The 20,951-nt window shown below is 36.2% G+C and overlaps 1 protein-coding gene across 3 annotated transcripts in view; it reads right to left on the minus strand.

Annotated features, from left to right (window-relative positions):
* Positions 1–20,951, minus strand: part of SNX8 (sorting nexin 8) — a 62,369-nt gene that overhangs the window by 24,465 nt on the left and 16,953 nt on the right. For all 3 annotated transcript variants that reach the window (XM_074206833.1, XM_074206832.1, XM_074206831.1), the window contains exons 2-3: positions 5,355–5,545; positions 1,309–1,426 (exon numbers count right to left, since the gene is read on the minus strand). In XM_074206833.1, the coding sequence (XP_074062934.1) occupies positions 1,309–1,426; positions 5,355–5,495 (259 nt within the window). In that variant the 5' untranslated portion in view covers positions 5,496–5,545. The remainder of the gene's footprint in view (positions 1–1,308; positions 1,427–5,354; positions 5,546–20,951) is intronic.

Raw genomic sequence — 20,951 nt, forward strand, 5'->3', positions numbered from 1 at the left:
GGAATTCATTATTTGTACTATGGGAACTAGATGTAGTTTGAAAAGTTAGGCACTGACAAGAAAAACAACTAATACTGTTTGCTACATAACAACTGAATTGCAAGCTATGTACAACTAAATAAAAGCCTTTTTATGTAAATAAATGAATTCTGTTACACTTTTACTCTTTTCTTTCTTTCTTTTTTTATTTATTTAAGGCAATGGGGTTAAATGATTGCCCAAGCTCACACAGCTAGGCAATTATTAAGTGTCTAAGGCCACATTTGAACTCAGGTCCTCCTGACTCCAGGGCCGGTGCTCTATCCACTGGACCTCCTAGCTACCCCTGGGCAAGTCATTCTTAACCCTTAAATAAATAAAAATTTGAAAGAAAGAAAAAAAGAAAGAAAGAAAGAAAGAAAGAAAGAAAGAAAGAAAGAAAGAAAGAAAGAAAGGAAGAAAGAAAGAAAGAAAGAAATACCATCAAGTGTCTTTCTGTATACTATCTAATACATTTAGCGGTACTAAATTAATTTTTGGTTTGGTTTTTTATCCCAGATCTGTAACTTTATCAATGTGAGGAAATATTAATGTGGAAACTACCTCCACTGCTATACACAACATGTAAGTGATTTATAGTTTTAGAGAGTTGTCTTGGATGCCACGAAGTTAAGTTACTTACCCAATATAATGCTGTTAATATTCATCAGAAGTTGGAGTAAAGACAGATCCTTGCTTTAATTATATTCAGATTCCAAATTCTATCTAATTCTCTAACTTTGATTTAGTAAATAAAATCAAAAATCTTTAGTAAACTCTCAGAAATTATTATATGCTTTCTGTTCCATATTGTAAATGGCACTCCGTGGACTCCTCAAAATGATGTGCATAATTCATTACAAAACGCCTTTCTCTTTACCATTTCCAAATTCTAAGTTGCTTAGATGTCAGCAAAATGGCAAATCAAGGGGCAGCTAGGGGGTGCAGTGGATAAAGCACCGGCCCTAGAGTCAGGAGTACCTGAGTTCAAATCTGACCGCAGACACTTAATAATTACCTAGCTGTGTGGCCTTGGGCAAGCCACTTAACCCGTTGCCTTACAAAAAAAAAAAACCCTAAAAAAAATTTTTTTAAATGAAAAAAAAATGGCGAATCAAGAAAATGCATTACTAAGTCAAGAGTGGAACCTAAATGCCCATAGAAGTTTGAAACTAAAAATTATGCTAATGAAAGATGACTACTACTTGAGTTATAATAATTAAGTAGACTTCAATATTCTGATGATGTATTCCTTTCTGCCATGCTATTTGCCAGAAATCTCAGCTTTACCTCCGATCATTCTCTTGGGTGGAAGTGCTGGCACCATTCGATAGGGAAATTTCTGTAGCAGTATTTCATGGAAGACCACAAAGTCATTGTACCTTCTGTACACAGAGGACTTGAAGCGCTAGGAAAAAAAAATTTTAATACTCAAATTGGACAGTGATAACTATTCATCCTTTCCTTCTTTCTTCCCAAAAGGAAGTAAAAAGCAATGAATATAATTTCACCATTTTTCCAATGACCCCCTCTAACCTAAGGAGAAATCTAGTGATTTCTTCAAATCAGGTTAATGCTATTATCAAGTTTTTAATATCACAATATTTTTATTCTATATAAATGATTGTTAACATTCAGATATTGGAGAATGAAGATAAAAAGCCTACAGAGGATTTGCTAAAAAGGGTCCTTGCTATTATGGAAATGCAACTAAAAATTTTTAAACTATAGCAAATAACTTGCTTTCTCAATGTGGGGGTAGGTGGGAAGAAGGAAGAGAATTTGGAACAAGGTTTTTTTAAATGAATGTTAAACTGAGGAAAATAAAAGCCCAGTTCTCTATGAAAAGAAAAATAAAAGGATCCTTGGACTCTTTTTTTAGAAGGCATAAGAGTTTCACACACATAAAAGGGAAAACCAACAAGCAAATGAAAAAATGTCATCTACCATCTACCATTCCTCACTCTCAATAGAAAATATTTCATTTTAGATAAGGTTCACTACATAAGTCTTTGATCAAGGCTAGGACAAGCACCAATTTCAAAAAATATAGATTTGTATTGCTATCTTTGTTCTTACATCACCTGTGTTTCCCTCTACACTCCCTCCCCTATTCCCTGAAAGTAATTCCTTATAACATAAAATTTAAAAAGGAAATGGGGGTGAGGCACCATCAAAACCAATCATCATTAAAAAGATCTGACATAATATGCAGTGTTCCACATTTAAAACCCCCTACTTACTTTTTTTTTTTAGGTTTTTTGCAAGGCAATGGGGTTAAGTGGCTTGCCCAAGGTCACATGCCTAGGTAATTTAATAGTGTCTGAGGTCGGATTTGAATTCAGGTACTCCTGACTCCAGGGCTGGTGCTGTATTCACTGAGCCACCTCCCCTACTTACTTTTACAAAGAAGAATGAGGAATGTCTTCCAAAGTTCTTCTTTAATACTTTATAATTTTGCATCATTTAGTTTCAATTGTTTTGTAGTTGCTCTTCTCTCCAATTACATTTTTATAGTCAGAGTGACAAGCACTACTTTTAACCTTTTGATAAAAATGAAAAATCCAAGACCTTCTCCAGGGCATTCTTTTTTTAAGTCTATATGCTCTCCCTTAACAATCTCATCCATACATATATGGATTTATCTGTATACATATAGCTCCAAAAGCCATACAAATACATCACACATGTGAAGAGACAGAGAGACAGACAGAGAGACAGAGTCAGAGGAAGAGACTTAGTCAATTAGAGAATGGGACTAGATGTAAGGAGCTATATCAAGGCTAGAGATTTATTCATATAACTCCAAATGAGGAGTAAAATATTTATCTACCTATCTAATTATATTTATATCCATATCCCTGAATTCTAGTTCCAAATAGGTATACTGAAAGGAATTAAAAATCATTATGTCCAAAAATCATCACCTTACTTCCTATACAAATACCTCCATCTTGTTGAATGCACTATCACCTTACCAAACAACCAAGTTCAAAAGTAATATTCATTTCTTCAGTTTTCCTAATTTGTCTCTTACCTTTCCCCACACTCCCATTAAGATGCCAAATTTTGTCAATTCTAACTCAATAAAATCTCTCACATCTTCTTCTCTCTACTCTCACTACCAAAACTCGAGTTATAGCTCTCATCATCTCTTTTTTAATTTTTATTTAAGTCAATGGGGTTAATCGAGTTGCCCAAAGTCACACAGATAGGCAATTATTAAGCATCTGAGGCTGGATTTGAACTCAGGTCCTCCTGACTCCTAGGCTGGTGCTGTATCTGCTGCACCATCTAGCTCCCCCTCATCATCTCTTATCTATATTATTATTTATTGTTAAAAATATTTGTTTTACACTGCCTTGTAGCAAAGGGATCCAGTGTGGAAATGTTGCAGATATGAATAGTATTATCCCAAACAGATATTCTGACTTAGCTCATGAAACCTCCTCTGTCTCTCATATGTTTCCACTGGGTCCCTTGAATGCAAATACTGTATAAATGACAGTACTTTACCTACTATATTTCACTGATAGGTTTATCACAAAGATAAAAAACAAAATTCACTATTTTAACTTAATATGACTGAACCAAAATTACACAACTATTCAACAACACCTAGAGAATAGAAAAGGCTAATTCTTTTTTCTTTTAGGTTTTTGCAAGGCAATGGGGTTCAGTGGCTTGCCCAAGGCCACACGGCTAGGTAATTATTAAGTGTCTGAGGCCGAATTTAAACTCAGGTACTCCTGACTCTAGGACTGGTGCTCTATCCACTGCCCCAGAAAAGGCTAATTCTTAAAGCAATTAACAAGCATTTATTTAACAAGGGGGTGGGGGGGTTATGTTGTATCAGGTACAGTTCTAGGTAATTTCTTCCCTCAGAGAGCTCACTAGTTCTAAAGAAGGAGACAACATGTACATGACAAAGGACAGAGAAAAAGAAAGATAAACATAAGCTAATTCTTGGGGAGGGAATACTAGCAGTGGACTAGAGCCTGAAAAGGTTCTAGGGGAGCCAACCTTTGAAGGAAACCAGAGAATCTAAGGACAGGAGCAAGGAAGCAGCATGCATTAGTATGGGAACAGCATCTAAATGAAACATAGCAAACCATCTGACTGCAAACCTGGAAAGGTAGGTTGAAGCCATCTAGGAAGGGTCTTTAAATGTCAGAGAAGAATTTGTACTGAACCCTACAGGCAAGAGGGAATCACAAGAATTTGTCGATCAAGCGAGTGACATGGTCAGGTGTACTTTAGGAATATAACTTTGGAAGCTATGTGGAGAGAACTGCTTAAGAAGTTACTCAAGGGGGTGGCTAAGTGGCACAGCACCGGGAGTCAGGAGTACCTAGGTTCAAATCCGGTCTCAGACACTTAATAATTACCTAGCCGTGGGCCTTGGGCAAGCCACTGAACCCCATTGCCTTGCAAAAAAAAAAAGGAAGTTACTCAAGAAGGCAGGGAGGTTAATTAGGGAAGTCCCAGAAAAAGATGGTGAGGCCCTGAACTAAGATGAGGGTCATTCAAGAGACGTTAAGAGGGTAGAATTGGCAAGAGTTGGCAACTAACTGGTAAAGTGAGTGAAAATAGAAGTTGGGGATGATTCTCAGGTTTTAATCCTGGGTGATCTGAAAGAGATGGCTCAAGAACTGAGGCTTAAAGGAAGTCTGGACTTCTAAGGAAAGGTGAGGAGGAAGAATACTTCAAATAAGAGCAACAATCTGTATGAAGGTGCAAGGGAAGGAGATGGAATGTCACATGTAGGGACAGTAAAGTCAACTAAAAATTTAGAGTAATATAATGGGGAGAGATATAATTAGCCTAGGTGATCAGATAGGTAAAAAAGATTACATTGCTAAAATAATAAAAGGTCTTATAAAAAAAAACTCCAGCTGAAAAACTATTATTTGGAGAGGGAGGAAGCTATATATATATTCCTTCCTTCTAAAGAATTATGAAAGCATGAAAAAGGCTTTATTCTGATCCTCCCTGCAGAACTTCAATTCAAAATCAAAGGAAACTACTTAGCCCATATTCTAGTCCTCAGCTGTTTTCTAATATTTCAAAATCATTGCCATAATAAATGTACCTAATTCACATGTCTAGGCTTGAGAGATGGTCATAATAAAGATTATAAAAGAACACTTTGGGATAATAGTAAGGAATGCTGCAGGGCAGAATTACATGAACACAAAACTATTTAGGATTCAACCACCTCATTTTTTCTCTTACTTTTGAGTATTTCAATTGAATACAACAGCAAATCATGTGATTTTCTGTTCTTCTTTCCCACCTCACTCTTTTCCTTTTCCTATAATATAAGAATTCATTACCAAACTTGAAACTTCATATTCCACATGTTTCAGGAAGAGTCCCTTCTTCTCAGGAATAAGCTCCACCTGCACAGTGTCCCTGGCCAGCAGCTCCTGGAGGGTGTGAGGCAGCAGTAATGGGTTCCCTTGAGGCATCTGCATTCGAAATGAATCTGGCTCCCTCTGCTCGATTACCTGAGGCTTTGGCAAGTCTAGAGAAGAAACAGTGAGAACATTAAAGATCACTTAGAACCTTGTTCTTTGTGGGGGAAAAAGTCATCACATGAGAGAGCTCTTTGGGAAGAGGAGTCAGAGGGTTACTGGGAAAAGTATAGGCAATGTAAAAATAAAAGTTATCAATAAAAATTTATTTTTAAAAAAAGTTTAGTAAGCAGTAACCTCTGATCTGCTTTTCCTTCCCTTCATTATACATGCTTTCTCAGCATCTGGACTATGGCCAACCAATGTAACAATCCACTCCTAGCACATATTACACATACTCATTCATCTAGACTCAAAGCTTAGCTGAAATGCCTTTCTGCACATTCCAAGCCCAAGTCAGTTGGGCACCCCACTTGCTTGTGAATCAGCAGATGTGCACACTTCCTTTCTGGAAATTGCTCAAGAAAATTACTCCCTTAGAGAATGAAAACTAATATTGTCCTGGGGTCAGTGTTATGGAAGAAAATATTATTTGAAATATTCTCTATTAAAAATTCCTTTCATCATGAAAAGGTATCAAAATGAAGAGAAAAATACTGAATGAACTCAAAATAATTTTTACAGTACCTTCCATAACTGGAAGAGGCCTCAGAAGTTATCTAATCTAATCAATTGTTGAACAAGAATCCAAGCTACAAAATCTCCAACAAGACTTCATCCAGATTTTGCCTGAAGAAATTTACAGGGGAGGGAGCAGGAGAAGAGAACCAGTCCATAACCTCCCAAGACAATTCATTGTTCTTGTTGCCAGCTCTTTCAGGAAATTTTTTCTTAGTACAGATCTTAATTTTTGCCCATTGCTCCTATTTCTGGCTTCTGGGGTTAAATGGAATAAGTTTATTCCCTCTTTCATATGAGAGCACTTATCTGATATAGCAGTCTCAAAGGCCTTTCACCATCCCTCCCCCTTTCAGCAAAATCCACATTTTCTTTCCCCTCAAGATACTACCAATTGAAGAATGGCTAAACACATAATGATGTGAAATTGAGTGAAATATTACTGTATCATAAGAAATTATGAAAAGGGCAGTTTCAGAAAAACCTGGGGAGACTTTGAACTAATGCAGGTGGAAGTGACCAGAAGCTGACAATTTATAGAATAACAGTAACTTGTAAAGACAAACAACTCTCAAATATTTAAAAATCAGATGAATGTAATGACCAATGATAAGTTAACTCACCTCCTGAAAAGGTAGTAATGGACTAATTATACATAATGATATACATTTTTGGTCTCAGGAAATGTGGGAATTTGTTTTGCTTGACTGTACAAATGTGTTATAATGATTTTGTTTTTCTTTTCTTCTTCAATTAGAAAAGGTGAGGGTAGGGGGAAGAGGATAGGGATAGCCCCAAAAAGGGGCTAAAGAAGGAAACTGAAACAGCTTTTAAATGTACATACAAAAAAAAAAAAGGAATGAAAGATAGAAAAAAACAATAGCTTTAAAAATTACATTTTTGAACATATTATATATTAATGAGAATTTGGATTTATCATTTACAGTATGTAACATAATAAAAAGAAAGCAAATCAAAGCAAGTTGTACACAATGGACCTTCACAGAGACATGTACAATCAATCTTCTTTCTCTGTTCTACTATGTATATGAAATGTTTATTTTATTTCATGCTTGCTCGTTTGTAATTTTTTTTAAAGGGGCAGCAACTCTTCATGACTTATTTGGAGTTTTCTTGGCAAAGATAGTGGAGTAGTTTGCCATTTTCTTCTCCAGTCCATTTTATTTGTGAGGAAACTGAGGCAAACAGAATAAAGTGACTTGACCAGGGTTAGACTACTAGTAAGTATCTGAGGCTAGATCTGAATTCAGAAGATGAGTCTTCCTGACTCAAGGCCCTACACTCTATCCATTGTGTCATCTAGCTGGCCTGGAAGAAGCAATAGTCCTTGAAGATCTGATAAAGTCACTGATATAGGTTTTTATCTGAAAGCAGAAGTCTTTTGACTCTAAGAGGACTATACATTCCTAGAGGATTCAATGACAGAATCATAAAAGCTGAGAGTTAGAAGAAATCTTGGCCATCAATTGCATCATATTACTAAGAAGCTGTGGCTCAGACAGAGCCAAAAGAGCTTATGCAAGATGATACAATTTGCTAACAACAAAGGAATCGATGTCTCTTTACATTTCAACACTTATGAAACATCTACTGAGTGCCTTAGGAACATGTATGGGGAAATGAGGTAAACCTAGGATTTAAACTTGACAAATAGAAATAGAGTCTACTTGAAAAAAAAAAGACTAGTTCTTGTCTGATATCGTTCCATCATATCTGACTCCTCAAGATCCCATGGACCATGGTACTTCCAGGCTCTTCTCTCCTCCACTGTCTCTAGAAGTCTGCCTAAGTTCATACTTGTTGTTTCCATGACATTATGTCCATCTCATCTTCTGCTGTCTCCTTTTCCTTTTGCCTACCATTTTTTTTTCCAATGTCAGGGTCTTTTCTGGTGGACACAGTATTTGAGCTTCAGATTCAGTAATTAACCTTCCAATGAATAATCTGAATTGGATTCTTTTTTTTTAAGGTTTTTGCAAGGCAAATGGGGTTAAGTGGCTTGCCCAAGGCCACACAGCTAGTAATTATTAAGTGTCTGCAGTTGGATTTGAACTCAGGTCCTCCTGACTCCAGGGCCGGTGCTTTATCAACTGTGCCACCTAACTGCCCAGAATAATCTGAATTAATGTAAGTACAGACTGATTGGATTTCCACGCTGTACAAATTCTTCTTACCTGAAAGCAATGAAAAAAAGAAAGCTCCAAGTTGGGCCCCTCAGAGTCAGGAGGAAATTTGCCTGAAAATTTCAGAAACAGAGCTCCCAAGGGCACAAGTCAGCAGCATCTTCAAAGTTCATTTCAAGAAAATATACTTCAAATTGTTATTATCCCACATCAATGGTTCCCAAGAGACACTTAGAGTTATAATTCCTGGTCATGATACTAAAAAAGAATTCTTTAATCCTCAATTTTCTACAGAAAAACAAGTTGCCAGGGGCAACTAGGTGGTGCAGGAGTTAAAATACCAGCTCTAGAGACAGGAGGACCTGAGTTCAAATCCGACCTCAGACACTTGATATTTAATAGCTGAGGGATCTTGGACAAGTTACTTAACCCTGATTGCCTCACCAAAAAACAAAATAAAAAACTCACAAAAAAAAAATAAAGAAAAAAAGAAAAGCAAGTTACTCTATTGCCCAAGCAAATAGTAAGCAATTATGCAAATAGATTCAATTCTTGTATATACCATTGCAAGAAATCAAGGAAATTATGATAAAACTTCTTGCTGAGAAAATCCTAAAAAGAAAATTTTTCTTTTTAATTATAAACAAAAGATGCTATCTGCCAAGGGAAAAATCTAAGATAACAGAAACAAACTTTCACATAAATAAATAAAACTAAGACTAAGCTATTCTTTAAAACCTGAACAAAAATAAATCTCTTTGGTTTCAGATAAAATTTTGCAGATAAAAATTTAGCTAGATAAAAAAATTAATTTATGTTTACATAATTTAGGAAGCATTTAAATAGAATGTTGTATAACTAATCAGATCCAAGTCACAGGATCACAGAGTTTTAGAGTTGAAAGAGACTATCATCTAGTCCAATGCCCTCATTTTACAAATGAGGAAATTGAGGCACAGAGATATTAAGTGATTTGTCCGAGGTTACATAGTTAATAAGTACTTGAGGCGGCATGGAATCTTCTGACTCTAAACCCATAATATTCAGTTTTTACCAGTCGCTTTATTCTCTGGTTTTGCTATACTGCTTTTCCAATGTTAAGAAAAAGGCATCAATAATTTTTTTTAAAAAAGTAACTAAGGGGAGGCTAGGTGACATAGTGGATAAAGCACCGGCTCTGGAGTCAGGAGTACCTGGGTTCAAATCCAGTCTCAGACACTTAATAATTACCTAGCTGTGTGGCCCTGGGCAAGCCACTTAACACTGTTTGTCTTGCAAAAACCTAAAAAAATAAAATAAAATAAAAAATAAAAAGTAACTAAATCTTTTCAAGTTGACCCAGATTATCCTATCAAATTATCCTATTAAAATACTAAGGTGTCTCTCTCTCTCTCAGTGTTCTCTCCAAACTTTACAATGTTACCCAGCAAAGGACAGCTAGGTGGCACAGTGGATAGAGTACTGGCCCTGGAGTCAGGAGGACCTGAGTTCAAATCCAGCCTCAGACACTTAATAATTACCTAGCTGTGACCTTGGGCAAGTCACTTACCCCATTGTCTTGCCCCCCCCAAATATTACCCAGCAACAAATAATAGGAAATAAATAACATTTTAAAAGACTGTAAACTTTTTCTTCTCTTCCATAATATTTATCACATTGATAGCAATGAGTTGATTAAAAAAATTCAATTAATGAGATTTTTAAAGTGAAGAGATACACCCAGATGCATGAAGGAGAGCATTATGAACCTCAAAGGTCTTTAGGATTCTATGATAGAATACAACAATATCTTAAATACAATCAAAATCACGACCACCAAAATCAAAAACTTAAGCCTAATAACAGAAGCAGCTGCAAAAGGTGCCTGAAATGTACTAAATGGCAGAGGAAACACTCCAATTTAAGACTAAAACTCAGCCACCAGCCAGGGACAAGTAATATCACAATATAAACAGAAATAAATACACATAAAAAATCTGACCATACTTTTAATTTGCAGTGATGTCAGTTTGTCAAACAACAGCTTGCCCTCAAGTACAAGTTTAAAAAATTTATCAACTATCAAGATACAATCTAAACTCAAGTATGTTCAACTAATCACAAGACTGAAGTCTGATCAAATGAGGAATGGACAGAAGAATCTAAAGAGAAGCCATTTTCAGTTTAATTCTTCACTTAGTTTCAAACATCTTAAAGAATTAACTGTTCTGTGAAAACGAATGAGTAAAGAGATAAATTTCATGAGTTGGAAATTATTTGCAAATATAAAAATCATTTTGTTGGAAACAAGTTATTGGCTATGGCAGATCATACTCTGCTTACACCCTTAGATAAGGAATCCTAATAGGCCCATAGAAGAAGAGAATGAAAAGTCATGATATTTTACATATCAAAAGTATCTATTTAAGTGTAGATGGAAGTTAAGTTGCTTGAACTGATGTAAATTGTTAGATTTTTAATAAAACATTTTATAGAAAAGAGAATTACTAGGGCAGCTTTGTGGCACAGTGGATAGAGCACCAGCTCTGGAGTCAAGAGGACCTGAGTTCAACTCCAGCTCAGACACTTAATAGCTATATGACCTAGCTATATGACCTTGGGCAAGTCACTTAACCCCACTGCCTTGCAAAACAAGCAAACAACAAAAAAAGACTCTCTGGTAGAAATTCAATAATCTATAATTTATCTATAATCTATAATTACATATATAGTTATATATTATAATTTATACATCAAACTATTCATATAATATTTTTTATTTTAGCTATATTTTTCTTAAATTTTATTTTTTTCAATTATCGTGCATTTTATCTTTTTCTTCCCACCATATTAATCTCCACCACCAGGGGAAGGAAGGAAAAAGGGAGGGGGTGAGAAACCTTTTTTAAAATATTTCTAAATTGGGGGCGGCTAGGTGGCATACTGGATAAAGCACCGGCCTTGGAGTCAGGAGGACCTGAGTTCAAATCTGCTCTCAGACACTTAATAATTACCTAACTGTGTGGCCTTGGGCAAGCCACTTAACCCCATTTGCCTTGCAAAAACCTAAAAAAAAAAAAATATATATATATATATCTAAATCAAATCAAATAAATTCCTATGCTGTTCATGTCCAAAACTGTCTTATTCCACGAAGTCCATCATCTCTCTCTGTCAAGGAAGATTTCATTTAAAATTCAACAAATCCTTTTCATAAGTAATCAACACTGCCATGATGTAATTACCATGTGACAGAGAAATGCAGAGCCAGAAGAAAAACAATTATGAATTTCTAGAAAGCTGTATTTGCTATCAGATGTCATTCAAAATCCTCTAGAATTTGACCGATACCTTTCTTTCCTGCCTTATTCCACTGATCATCAGCCACTCTTTTTTTTAATTTTTATTTAGCAATTGGGTTAAGTGAGTTGCCCAAGGTCACAAAGCTAGGCAATTATTGTCTAAAGCTACATTTGAACTCAGGTCCTCCTGACTCCAGGGCTGGTGCTCTATCCACTGAGCCATCTGCTGCCCCCAGCCACTCTTGTGTTAACCAATCTGCAATGATGCCCATGAATATCTTGTACTTTCCCATTCACCTTTACTCACACTTCTACCTGAAAAGCTCTCCCTTCAAACCCCATTTTTCAAGGCCCCAATGTAGTTCCTATCTCTTCTATAATTTCTTTGATTCCCCTCAGCTAGAAAACGGCTTATTCACCGAAGGTCCCTTATTTGTTTATACTTCTTATAAAAGCATTTTGTGTGATATTATGCTTATTTTAATAATATCCTGTCAAAATTACAAATGGCTTCGCTATAACAAAGAAAAATGCTCCTAGTATAGAACATTGTAGCCAGAGATATATACAAAAGAGAAAAGGGTATCCTTTCTAAGCATCTCCAACTGTACACAAAGGGTAACGTACTAATACCAAAGCAATTTGGAAATAATTTGAAACTCAGAATGCACGGTACCCTAGAAATGGAAGTTACATTCCCCAACAAGGCATAAAAGTATAATGTGGTTAGAATTGCAATATTAAAAGTATTAGAGATATAATCACCACTCACAACATCACTCCTGAGTCCCAATTTAGGAACACCATTTTGTTTGCCTTGGTAAATGAACAAGTTCCCTCTGCGGCTCCCATACTGGGGGATCCAATGAGAATCTTAAAGCTACTGGGGGGGGGGGAAAGGGTTCAACAGGAAATGTATTTATAGGCAATAAATCCAATAGAATATAAGAGGAGACTACTTGGGACAGCTAGATGGAGTGCCTAGGCAAGTAAACAGTATTTGCCTAGTTTCCTCACAGTAAAATGACCTGGAGGAGGAAATAGCAAACTACTCTGGTTACCTTTGCCAAGAAAATTCCAAATAGGGTTGGTAACAAAGAGTCAGTCACAACTCAAGAACAAGAACAACATGGAGGCTACAAGAACTCCTGAAGAATTCCCCAATTCAACAAATCTTTACTAAATGCCTACTATGTGAAAGGCAAAAGGCATTGCGATGAGGAATGCAAAGACAAATGCAAAAACAAAATAAGACCTATCCAACAGGAACTTAAATTCTACAGAGGTACCTCATAGTACATAGAAATATATCTATATCTATATCTATATCTATAATTAAAAAGAAAAAAGGAGGGAGAAATACTAAAAATTTAGGGCGGATTGGAATAAGATTGAAGTAGACTTTAAATATCAGGTTAATTTGCATTTTATCCTGTGGACAATAGGAAGGCACTGAAGATTCTGTGCAATGTGTAACAATTAGAAGTATACCTTGGGAAGATTATTTTGTCAGTTGTGCAGAGGATAGATTGGAGCCTGGAAAGAGTAAAAGCAGAAAGACCAATAAAGAAGCACTGCAATCTGAACTGATGCTGAGTGAAATGAGCAGAACCAGAAGAAGATTATACACCCTAACAGCAACATGGGGGTGATCAACCTTTATGCACTTGCTCATTCCATCAGTGCAATAATCAGGCACAATTTTGGGGTATCTGCAATGGAAAATACCATCTATATCCAGAGAAAGAATTGTGGAGTTCAAACAAAGACCAAAGACCTTTAATTTAAAAAAAACAACAACAAAGAAAACCCCAAAATCCCATTATTATTATGTAATCTTGCTATCGCTTATATTTTATTTTTTCTTCTTCTTAAGGATATGATTTCTCTCTTAACATATTCAATTTAGATCAATGTACAGCATGGAAACAATGTAAAGACTAACAGACTGGGAGGGAGGGAAGTAAGATTAGGGAAAAATTTGTAAAATTTGTAAAAATTTGTAAATTTGTAAAATTTGCAAAATTCAAAATAAATAAAATCTTTCTAAAAAAGAAGTACTGCAATCATTCAGATGAGAGGTGATAAAAATTTAAACTACAGTGGTTCAATAAGGAAATAAGGAAACAGATATGACACTTGGACCACAACTACACTATTTGTCATTCTTTCTCTACTGGCTTCTTTCTGCAACAGGATATGAGAGTGATGTCATTTGAGAATCTATAACTTATCTATACTTCTTACTGGTATGACATTTAACAGGTAACTCAGTTGCCTCATCTGTGCTTAACAATGTCTGACACATAGTAGGTGCTTAATAAATCTTTATTGATTGAAAAGGGTAGGATTTGGGCTCAGGTCCTCCTGGCCTCTGGGCCAGTGCTTTGTCTGCTGCACCACTCAGTTCTCCCATAAAACACTTTTGAAGAAGGACAAAGTGAAAAGAGAGAGAGAGAGTAGAATAAATGAGAGTGGGGAGGAATGGATGGAGGGAAATACAATCAGAAATAGTAACTGGGGAAAAATATGGAAACAATTTCTCTAATGGACTTATAAAGAATTCGATCCACCCCTAAAAGGCAGAGTTGATGGTATCTGTATACAGATTGTAGTACAATTTTTTTTTCTCTTTCTCTCACTTTGTTTTTCTCAAAGTTTTTCTATTTTTGTGGGGGGGGAGGGGGATTATATTTACTCTTATAAGATTGTTTTAGTAATGTGTAAATAAAACAAAAATCTTACCAAAAAATGAATGTTGAAAACCATGGCAAAAATAAAATACTATTTATACAAAAATAAAGAGTTGTCCAGATGACCTAAAATCTCTTCCAGCTCTAGATTTATAATCCTACAATCCAATAACTTCAAAAAAGAACTCTGAAGCATGTTTCCTGATTCTTACAACCAACCAATGAATAAGAGGTGCAAAATGAAACATAGATTTTCAGACACTGCCAATATGTAGATTTGTTTTGCTTGGCTTTACTTATTTGTTACAAAGGAAGGCTTCTAATTAGAGAAGAGAGAAGGGGAGAGGAAGGAGGAACTTGGGAGAAGATTATGATGTAAACCATATGAACATCAATGAAACATTTGAAAAATGTAGAAAATGGGAAGAAATTAAGAAAGGAACACACACACAGCGGAGCGACATTGTTAATACATTAAAATTAATATACACTTAATGCATAATTGAAATTGTTTCACATGCCAACTTTTTTCTGTTCTTTGTATACTGAAATATTGGTTAACATTTCAAAGTTCACAAAAAAGAAAAAATTTAAATAGGAGAAGGAACCTGGAGAATCAGTAAATGAAAACCATAAGGATCTGAAACACATAATATAGATGGAGGGAATCAAATGAAGACCAGTTGCTGAGTGGTGAAATATAGCACTAAGTTTCATCCCAACATGTCAAAGATCCATTAAAATACATCTAGAAGATATATGTGGAATGTACACTCACTCAGTCCTGTCAGACCTGGTGTTGTGAGGTGCTGGTCTTTTAACATTCAATTTGGTTTAAGTGACCTTGTTAGAGCAGTTTTAGTTCCCTGAATGAGATTCTTGTTTTCCTGACTCTAGGTAAAGACTGAGACCTGACAACAGGCTGACACTCAGCCCCCTCTCTGAGGTCTAAGTCTTTTTTGATATGACAGAGAACAGGGAAGGGCAGCACTTCCAGTAGGGGATACAGGGGATTTCAATATGGGAGACTGGGGCTGCAATTGCAACAGAGAAAGTTGGGGCTCCAAGGACATAACAGGGAGAGTAGCTGTCTATGATCTAAATTCTATACTTCATATAGTGGACAGAATCTTCCTAATGCACTGATCATGTCTCTCATATACCCACTCAAAAACCTCCAATGATTCTCTACCTCTCCATGAGATAAAACACAGATTTCTTAGTAAGTCTATTAATGGTTAAGGCATTTTAGTCCCTCTTTATCAGTCTGGCTCCTCCCTAGTTTTCCAACATAATTTCACATTGCTTAACTTCAAATACTCTACAGTGAAAGTGGACTACTAGCAGTTTCCTGACCTTGTCCCTCCATCCCTTTTCAGGCAAGTACCCTACCTGAAATATACCTCCTCCTCATTTCTATCTAGTGCAATTCTTCAAGGCCCAGCTCAGCTATTACCTGCACCATGATACCTTCTCTGATCATATAGATGAAAAGCAACTCTTCCTTTGCAAAGTTGCCCAGAGCAAAATTGTCAAACATGTGGCCAACAGGGCAACACTGCTTTGGGTTGCTGAACCAGATTAAAAACATAACTGGAGGGTGGCTAGGTGGCGTAGTGGATAAAGCACTGGCCTTGGAGTCAGGAATACCTGGGTTCAAATCCGGTCTCAGACACTTAATGATTACCTAGCTGTGTGGCCTTGGGCAAGCCACTTAACACCATTTGCCTTGCAAAAAAACCCCCATAAAAAAACATAACTGGAAAACCTTTAATGAAATAAATAAAAATACAACAGAACATGAATAATATCAATATTTAGTTTTCTAAGTCAATATGCTTTTTAAAGGGATCCTTATATATGGTTCAATGGCTTAACACTTTCTCTGACAATTTGACATTACTGACCTAGAGGACTTTGTCTGGATCTTTTTACCCCTAGAACATTCTACCTTGTATTATACTTATTTAAATACTTAATACATCACATGGAAACAATGTAAAGACTGACAAATTGCCTTCTGTGTGTGTGTGTGTATGTGTGTGGTAAGATTAGGGGGGAAATTGTAAAACTCAAAATAAATAAAATCTTTAAAATGAAAAAAAGAGGAAAAAATACTTAATATATTACCCCTGTTAGACTGTAAACCATTTGAGAGCGGGGTCAAGGCATTTTAAAAAATTTTCCCCTTAGGATCTAGTAGAGCAAATATAAAATATAATTAAAGAATGCTTAACTAAACTGCATTTGTAAATCAGATCTTTACAAGTTGTATGACTATCTCTTGGCAAAGAAGGAAAAACTTTGAAACCCTTGAAGCATGCCTAGATTTTAGCTTCAGTTCATCTACAGCTGCCTAACATATATATCAGGTTTCTGAGATCAATTATCTTGAGGTTTAAAGGCACTCTAACTCTCATCAATTGGCCAACAAGAGGTCCCAGGCCAATCGTCCTGATACTATCTGGTCATTGACTCTATATGGTTTTTGAGGAGAAAGTGATGCTGGTAAATTTGCCAGTTCTCCATCACTTAAATCCAAACCACTTGTGTGTCATGGCATCACCTCCTTGATGTCATGATTTTTTTTGAGAATGAAGGTCAAATAACAACAATAACATAGATGAATAAGGTATCAAAAACCTCAAAGAGATGCCTGAAACAGATTAAAACAGTAATTGGGAAATAGTTAACAAATTAAATACAATGGAACACAAAGTTAATATAATTTTCTAAATCAATGTACTTATGTAGAATTCTTCTAGACAGTTTAATGCCCTCCATTTCTAAGAGTATGAAGCCACTGGTCTTCATCACTACACCTGACAATGGATTAGCATTTTAAGGTACTCTTTCACTTGAAAGGTCATATCTCTATCAAATTGGGTAAAAATACAAAATAAAAACCTTTCAGGTTGACTTCTATACTTACACAAAGATCTTTTACAAATTCAGATATAAGCATAAGATGAAGGTTAATGAACTTCTGCATAGACAGAAAAGCTATGGAAAGGTTTACTTCATTTTGGCTCGATCTCCCAAGATTACTTCAGTACAGCTGCAAATGCATGCTGGGAAACATGCTGGCCAAGAACTGACAAGGACACTGTAATGTAACATATTCAGAAGTCTGTTTTGTCATTGGAAGAAAATCTTCAGATTTGGCCCAGGACTCATCACATGTTTTACTCGGCAGAAGTACTGCTGGATTCAGTCAATTGATGAAGCAAGGTATTTCCAATGTCTCCAAATTACAGCATGTCTAATTCCATAGTCCAACAAAGTGTACAGTGAATGTATAGAGGACAATGAGAGATGTGTCAAAATGATAAGACAAGTAACAGCAACTGCTAAGGAATTCAGTCACTTTCCCAAAATACAATAAACTTGCTTCTACTTATTCTGCCACTGAGGAAAAGCTAGCTTTTCAGGAAAAAAAGAAAATTTAGACTACTTTCACAAATAAAAATAAAGTAGAAGAGATACAATGGGTGTACCCACAAAAATACACTATCCTCAATGCCTCGATATGAATATTATGAATACACCTCTAGCTATGTGTAAAATACCTGTACTGCTCCGTTGTTCAGATTCATACCAAAGTATATGTGCGCAGCTGTATGTATGTGTCCCTTTGATGCTCTGAACAAATACACACATAACAATTCTTCTTGGAAAAGGAAAATACATTCCTTTCAGAGTAACAAGTTAGGCTCAGGAAATGGAAATTTGGGTTTCCAAACATCACTACCATAGGCCATGGCTCCAGAAGATAATTAAATGCCTAAATGACCAAGGGGTAATCTAAAATGTGCAGTTAAGCTTAAACCTTTATTTTAACAAAATATTTTGAATAACAAGCATTATCACTCATTGATATGGTTCTATTCCCACTATTTTTCAACACAACATTTAGCAAATCTGAACTATATGGATCATTGCTACCACTACCACCCTTCCCCCCCACTCCCCAATTTTTCTTGCTAGAGAAACAAACATGCAGAGGAAGGGCAGGGAGACAGTAATGGGTAAAAAACTGCTCTCAAACATCTGACTCTAGATAGAACATAAGAAACATAGGAGACACAGGGGCTAAATGACTCTGGGCAAGTCCAGAACTTCTCAATGCTTAGGCAGCTCTTAGATTTTTTTTGAATTATAAAGATTTTATTTATTTTGAGTTTTACAATTTTTCCCCTAATCTTACTTCCCTCCCCCCACCCCCCACAGAAGGCAATTTGTCAGTCTTTACATTGTTTCCATGATATACATTGATCCAAATTGAATGTGATGAGAGAAAAATCATATCCTTAAAGAAGAAACATAAAGTATAAGGGATAGCAAGATCAGACAATAAGATAACAGTTTTGTTTTCTAAATTAAAGGTAATAGTCCTTGGTCTTTGTTCAAACTCCACAGTTCTTTCTCTGGATACAGATGATATTTATTCTCCATTTCAGACAGCCCCAAATTGTCCCTGATTGTTGCACTGATGGAATGAGCAAGTCCATCAAGGCTGATCATCACCCCCATGTTGCTGTTAGGATGTACAATGCTCATCTCGCTCAGCATCAATTCATTCAAATCCCTCCAGCCTTCCCTGAATTCCCATCCCTCCTGGTTTCTTTTTTTTTCTTTTGTTTTTTTAGGTTTTTGCAAGGCAAACGGGGTTAAGTGGCTTGCCCAAGGCCACACAGCTAGGTAATTATTAAGTATCTGAGACCGGATTTGAACCCAGGTACTCCTGACTCCAGGCCGGTGCTTTATCCACTGCGCCACCTAGCCGCCCCCCTCCTGGTTTCTAATAGAACAATGGTGTTCCATGACATACATACATATATCACAGTTTGCTAAGCCATTCCCCACTTGAAGAACATTTATTTAATTTCCAATTCTTTGCCACCACAAACAGGGCTGCTAAGAATATTTTTGTACAAGTGATGTTTTTGCCCTTTTTCATGATCTCTTCAGTAGTGACCCAATAGTGGTATTGCTGGATCAAAGAGCATGCACATTTTTGTTTCCCATTGGACATAGTTCCAAATTGCTCTCCAGAAATGTTGGATGAGTTCACCGCTCCACCAACAATGTAATCAACTCTAAGATTTTAAGTGGCAGAGAAGGTGGCAACATTCACTGGCAGGAAAGGGAGATTTCCACACCCAGAACCAATCCCAAACTGTTGAGCATGATGGGGATTAAGTCCATGGGAAAGTAAAGAATCGTCTTAGTTTTTAAAACCTCCTGGGTTATATCTAGCCTAGAATAAACTATCTACACAATGTTATTGCCCAGAACATTGGATATTTTGTGATTAATTAGCTGAAAGGGAACACTGGGCATATTGATCTTGGGGATCATATTTAAAAACTCCAGACCAATCTAGCTAAACCTACAATTTGGCAGAGGAAAACATACAGAAGGAAGAATCAGAGGATCAGAGACTTAGAGTCAGAAGTCACCTTAGAGACCAGAGTCCAACCTACTCTTGTACAAAATGAGGTAACTGAAGAGGACATTGGATAGAATGCTGGGCTTCAAATCAAGAAGATCAGAGTTCAAATCCTGTCCCAGTTACTTACTCAAGTCTGATCCTGGTCAAGTTACTTAAATCAAATCCTTATGCATCAATTTCCTCATCTGTAAAATGAGGGAATTGGATTCTAGCATACTTAAGGTCCTTTCCAGCTTAAATCTATTATTCTCTGGCTACTTTTGTTTTTACTTCATATGCCCAGACCATAACACAACTCCTGGCTCTCTGTTTATTGATTCATTGGTTGCAGTCCACATTGCTAATAACTTTCTAAAGAAGGATATCAACCTAGGTCTTCCTCATTCTAGATCTAGTTCCCCTCCAAGTAACTTATGAGCCCTTACTTAAGAATAAAAAGAAAACTCCTTACTCTGACCTCTCTTCTTGAGCATACCACATCTCTCACACACACACACACACACACACACACACAAAGTCTCTCTCTGTCTCTCTCAAACTTCATACAGAACACCCCAGAATCACTCTATCTACATAAAAAACATATTGTATTAAACTTTCAATTCTGGTAAAGTAACAAGAGATTTGCAGGTCAAAACATTTCTTTAATTGAAAGTAAAACTGGGTTCCAATTAAAATTTTTTCATATTTTCCTAATAAAAAAACATGAATTTATAGGTCTTAACAGCATATCTGTTCTCCATGTGATCTTTGTAAAATCAAATGTTGATGCAGGTTAGCCCGAAAAAAATCAAATCCTTTTCAGACTTTACAGTGTTTCTATTAAGGGGTGTGGTTGAGGCTCTCAAGGAATTGTTGAAAGCCTAGTCAATGTGAGCATTTAGATCTCAGAAATAAGTAAACATGACCAATTAGAGCTTAATTTATTGTTCTGTTGATTGCCCAGACTTAAATGATGGTGAAAATGTTAATAACGCAGTCCCCAAACAGCAAGTTGTTAAACATTTACCAGCATAATCCTGGTTCTAATACTTTCTACAGCAGAAACCAGGATAACCACAGGAAAAAGAAAATCTTTGTTTTGCTGAAGGCATCACAAAACTGAATCAGGGTACTGAAAACAGTCATTTGTCAGATGATTTCCTTGTGTCTCAGATCAAAGTTAAAGTAACCTAGCCAGAAAAGTTATCAGACAGTTACATCTCTAAAATTCTAAAAGAAGCCATTACTGAAAGGGAGCACTCAAGTTCAGTTTATTCCTTTGC

The sequence above is a fragment of the Macrotis lagotis genome, chromosome X (assembly GCF_037893015.1).
Source record: "Macrotis lagotis isolate mMagLag1 chromosome X, bilby.v1.9.chrom.fasta, whole genome shotgun sequence".
NCBI lineage: Eukaryota > Metazoa > Chordata > Mammalia > Peramelemorphia > Peramelidae > Macrotis > Macrotis lagotis.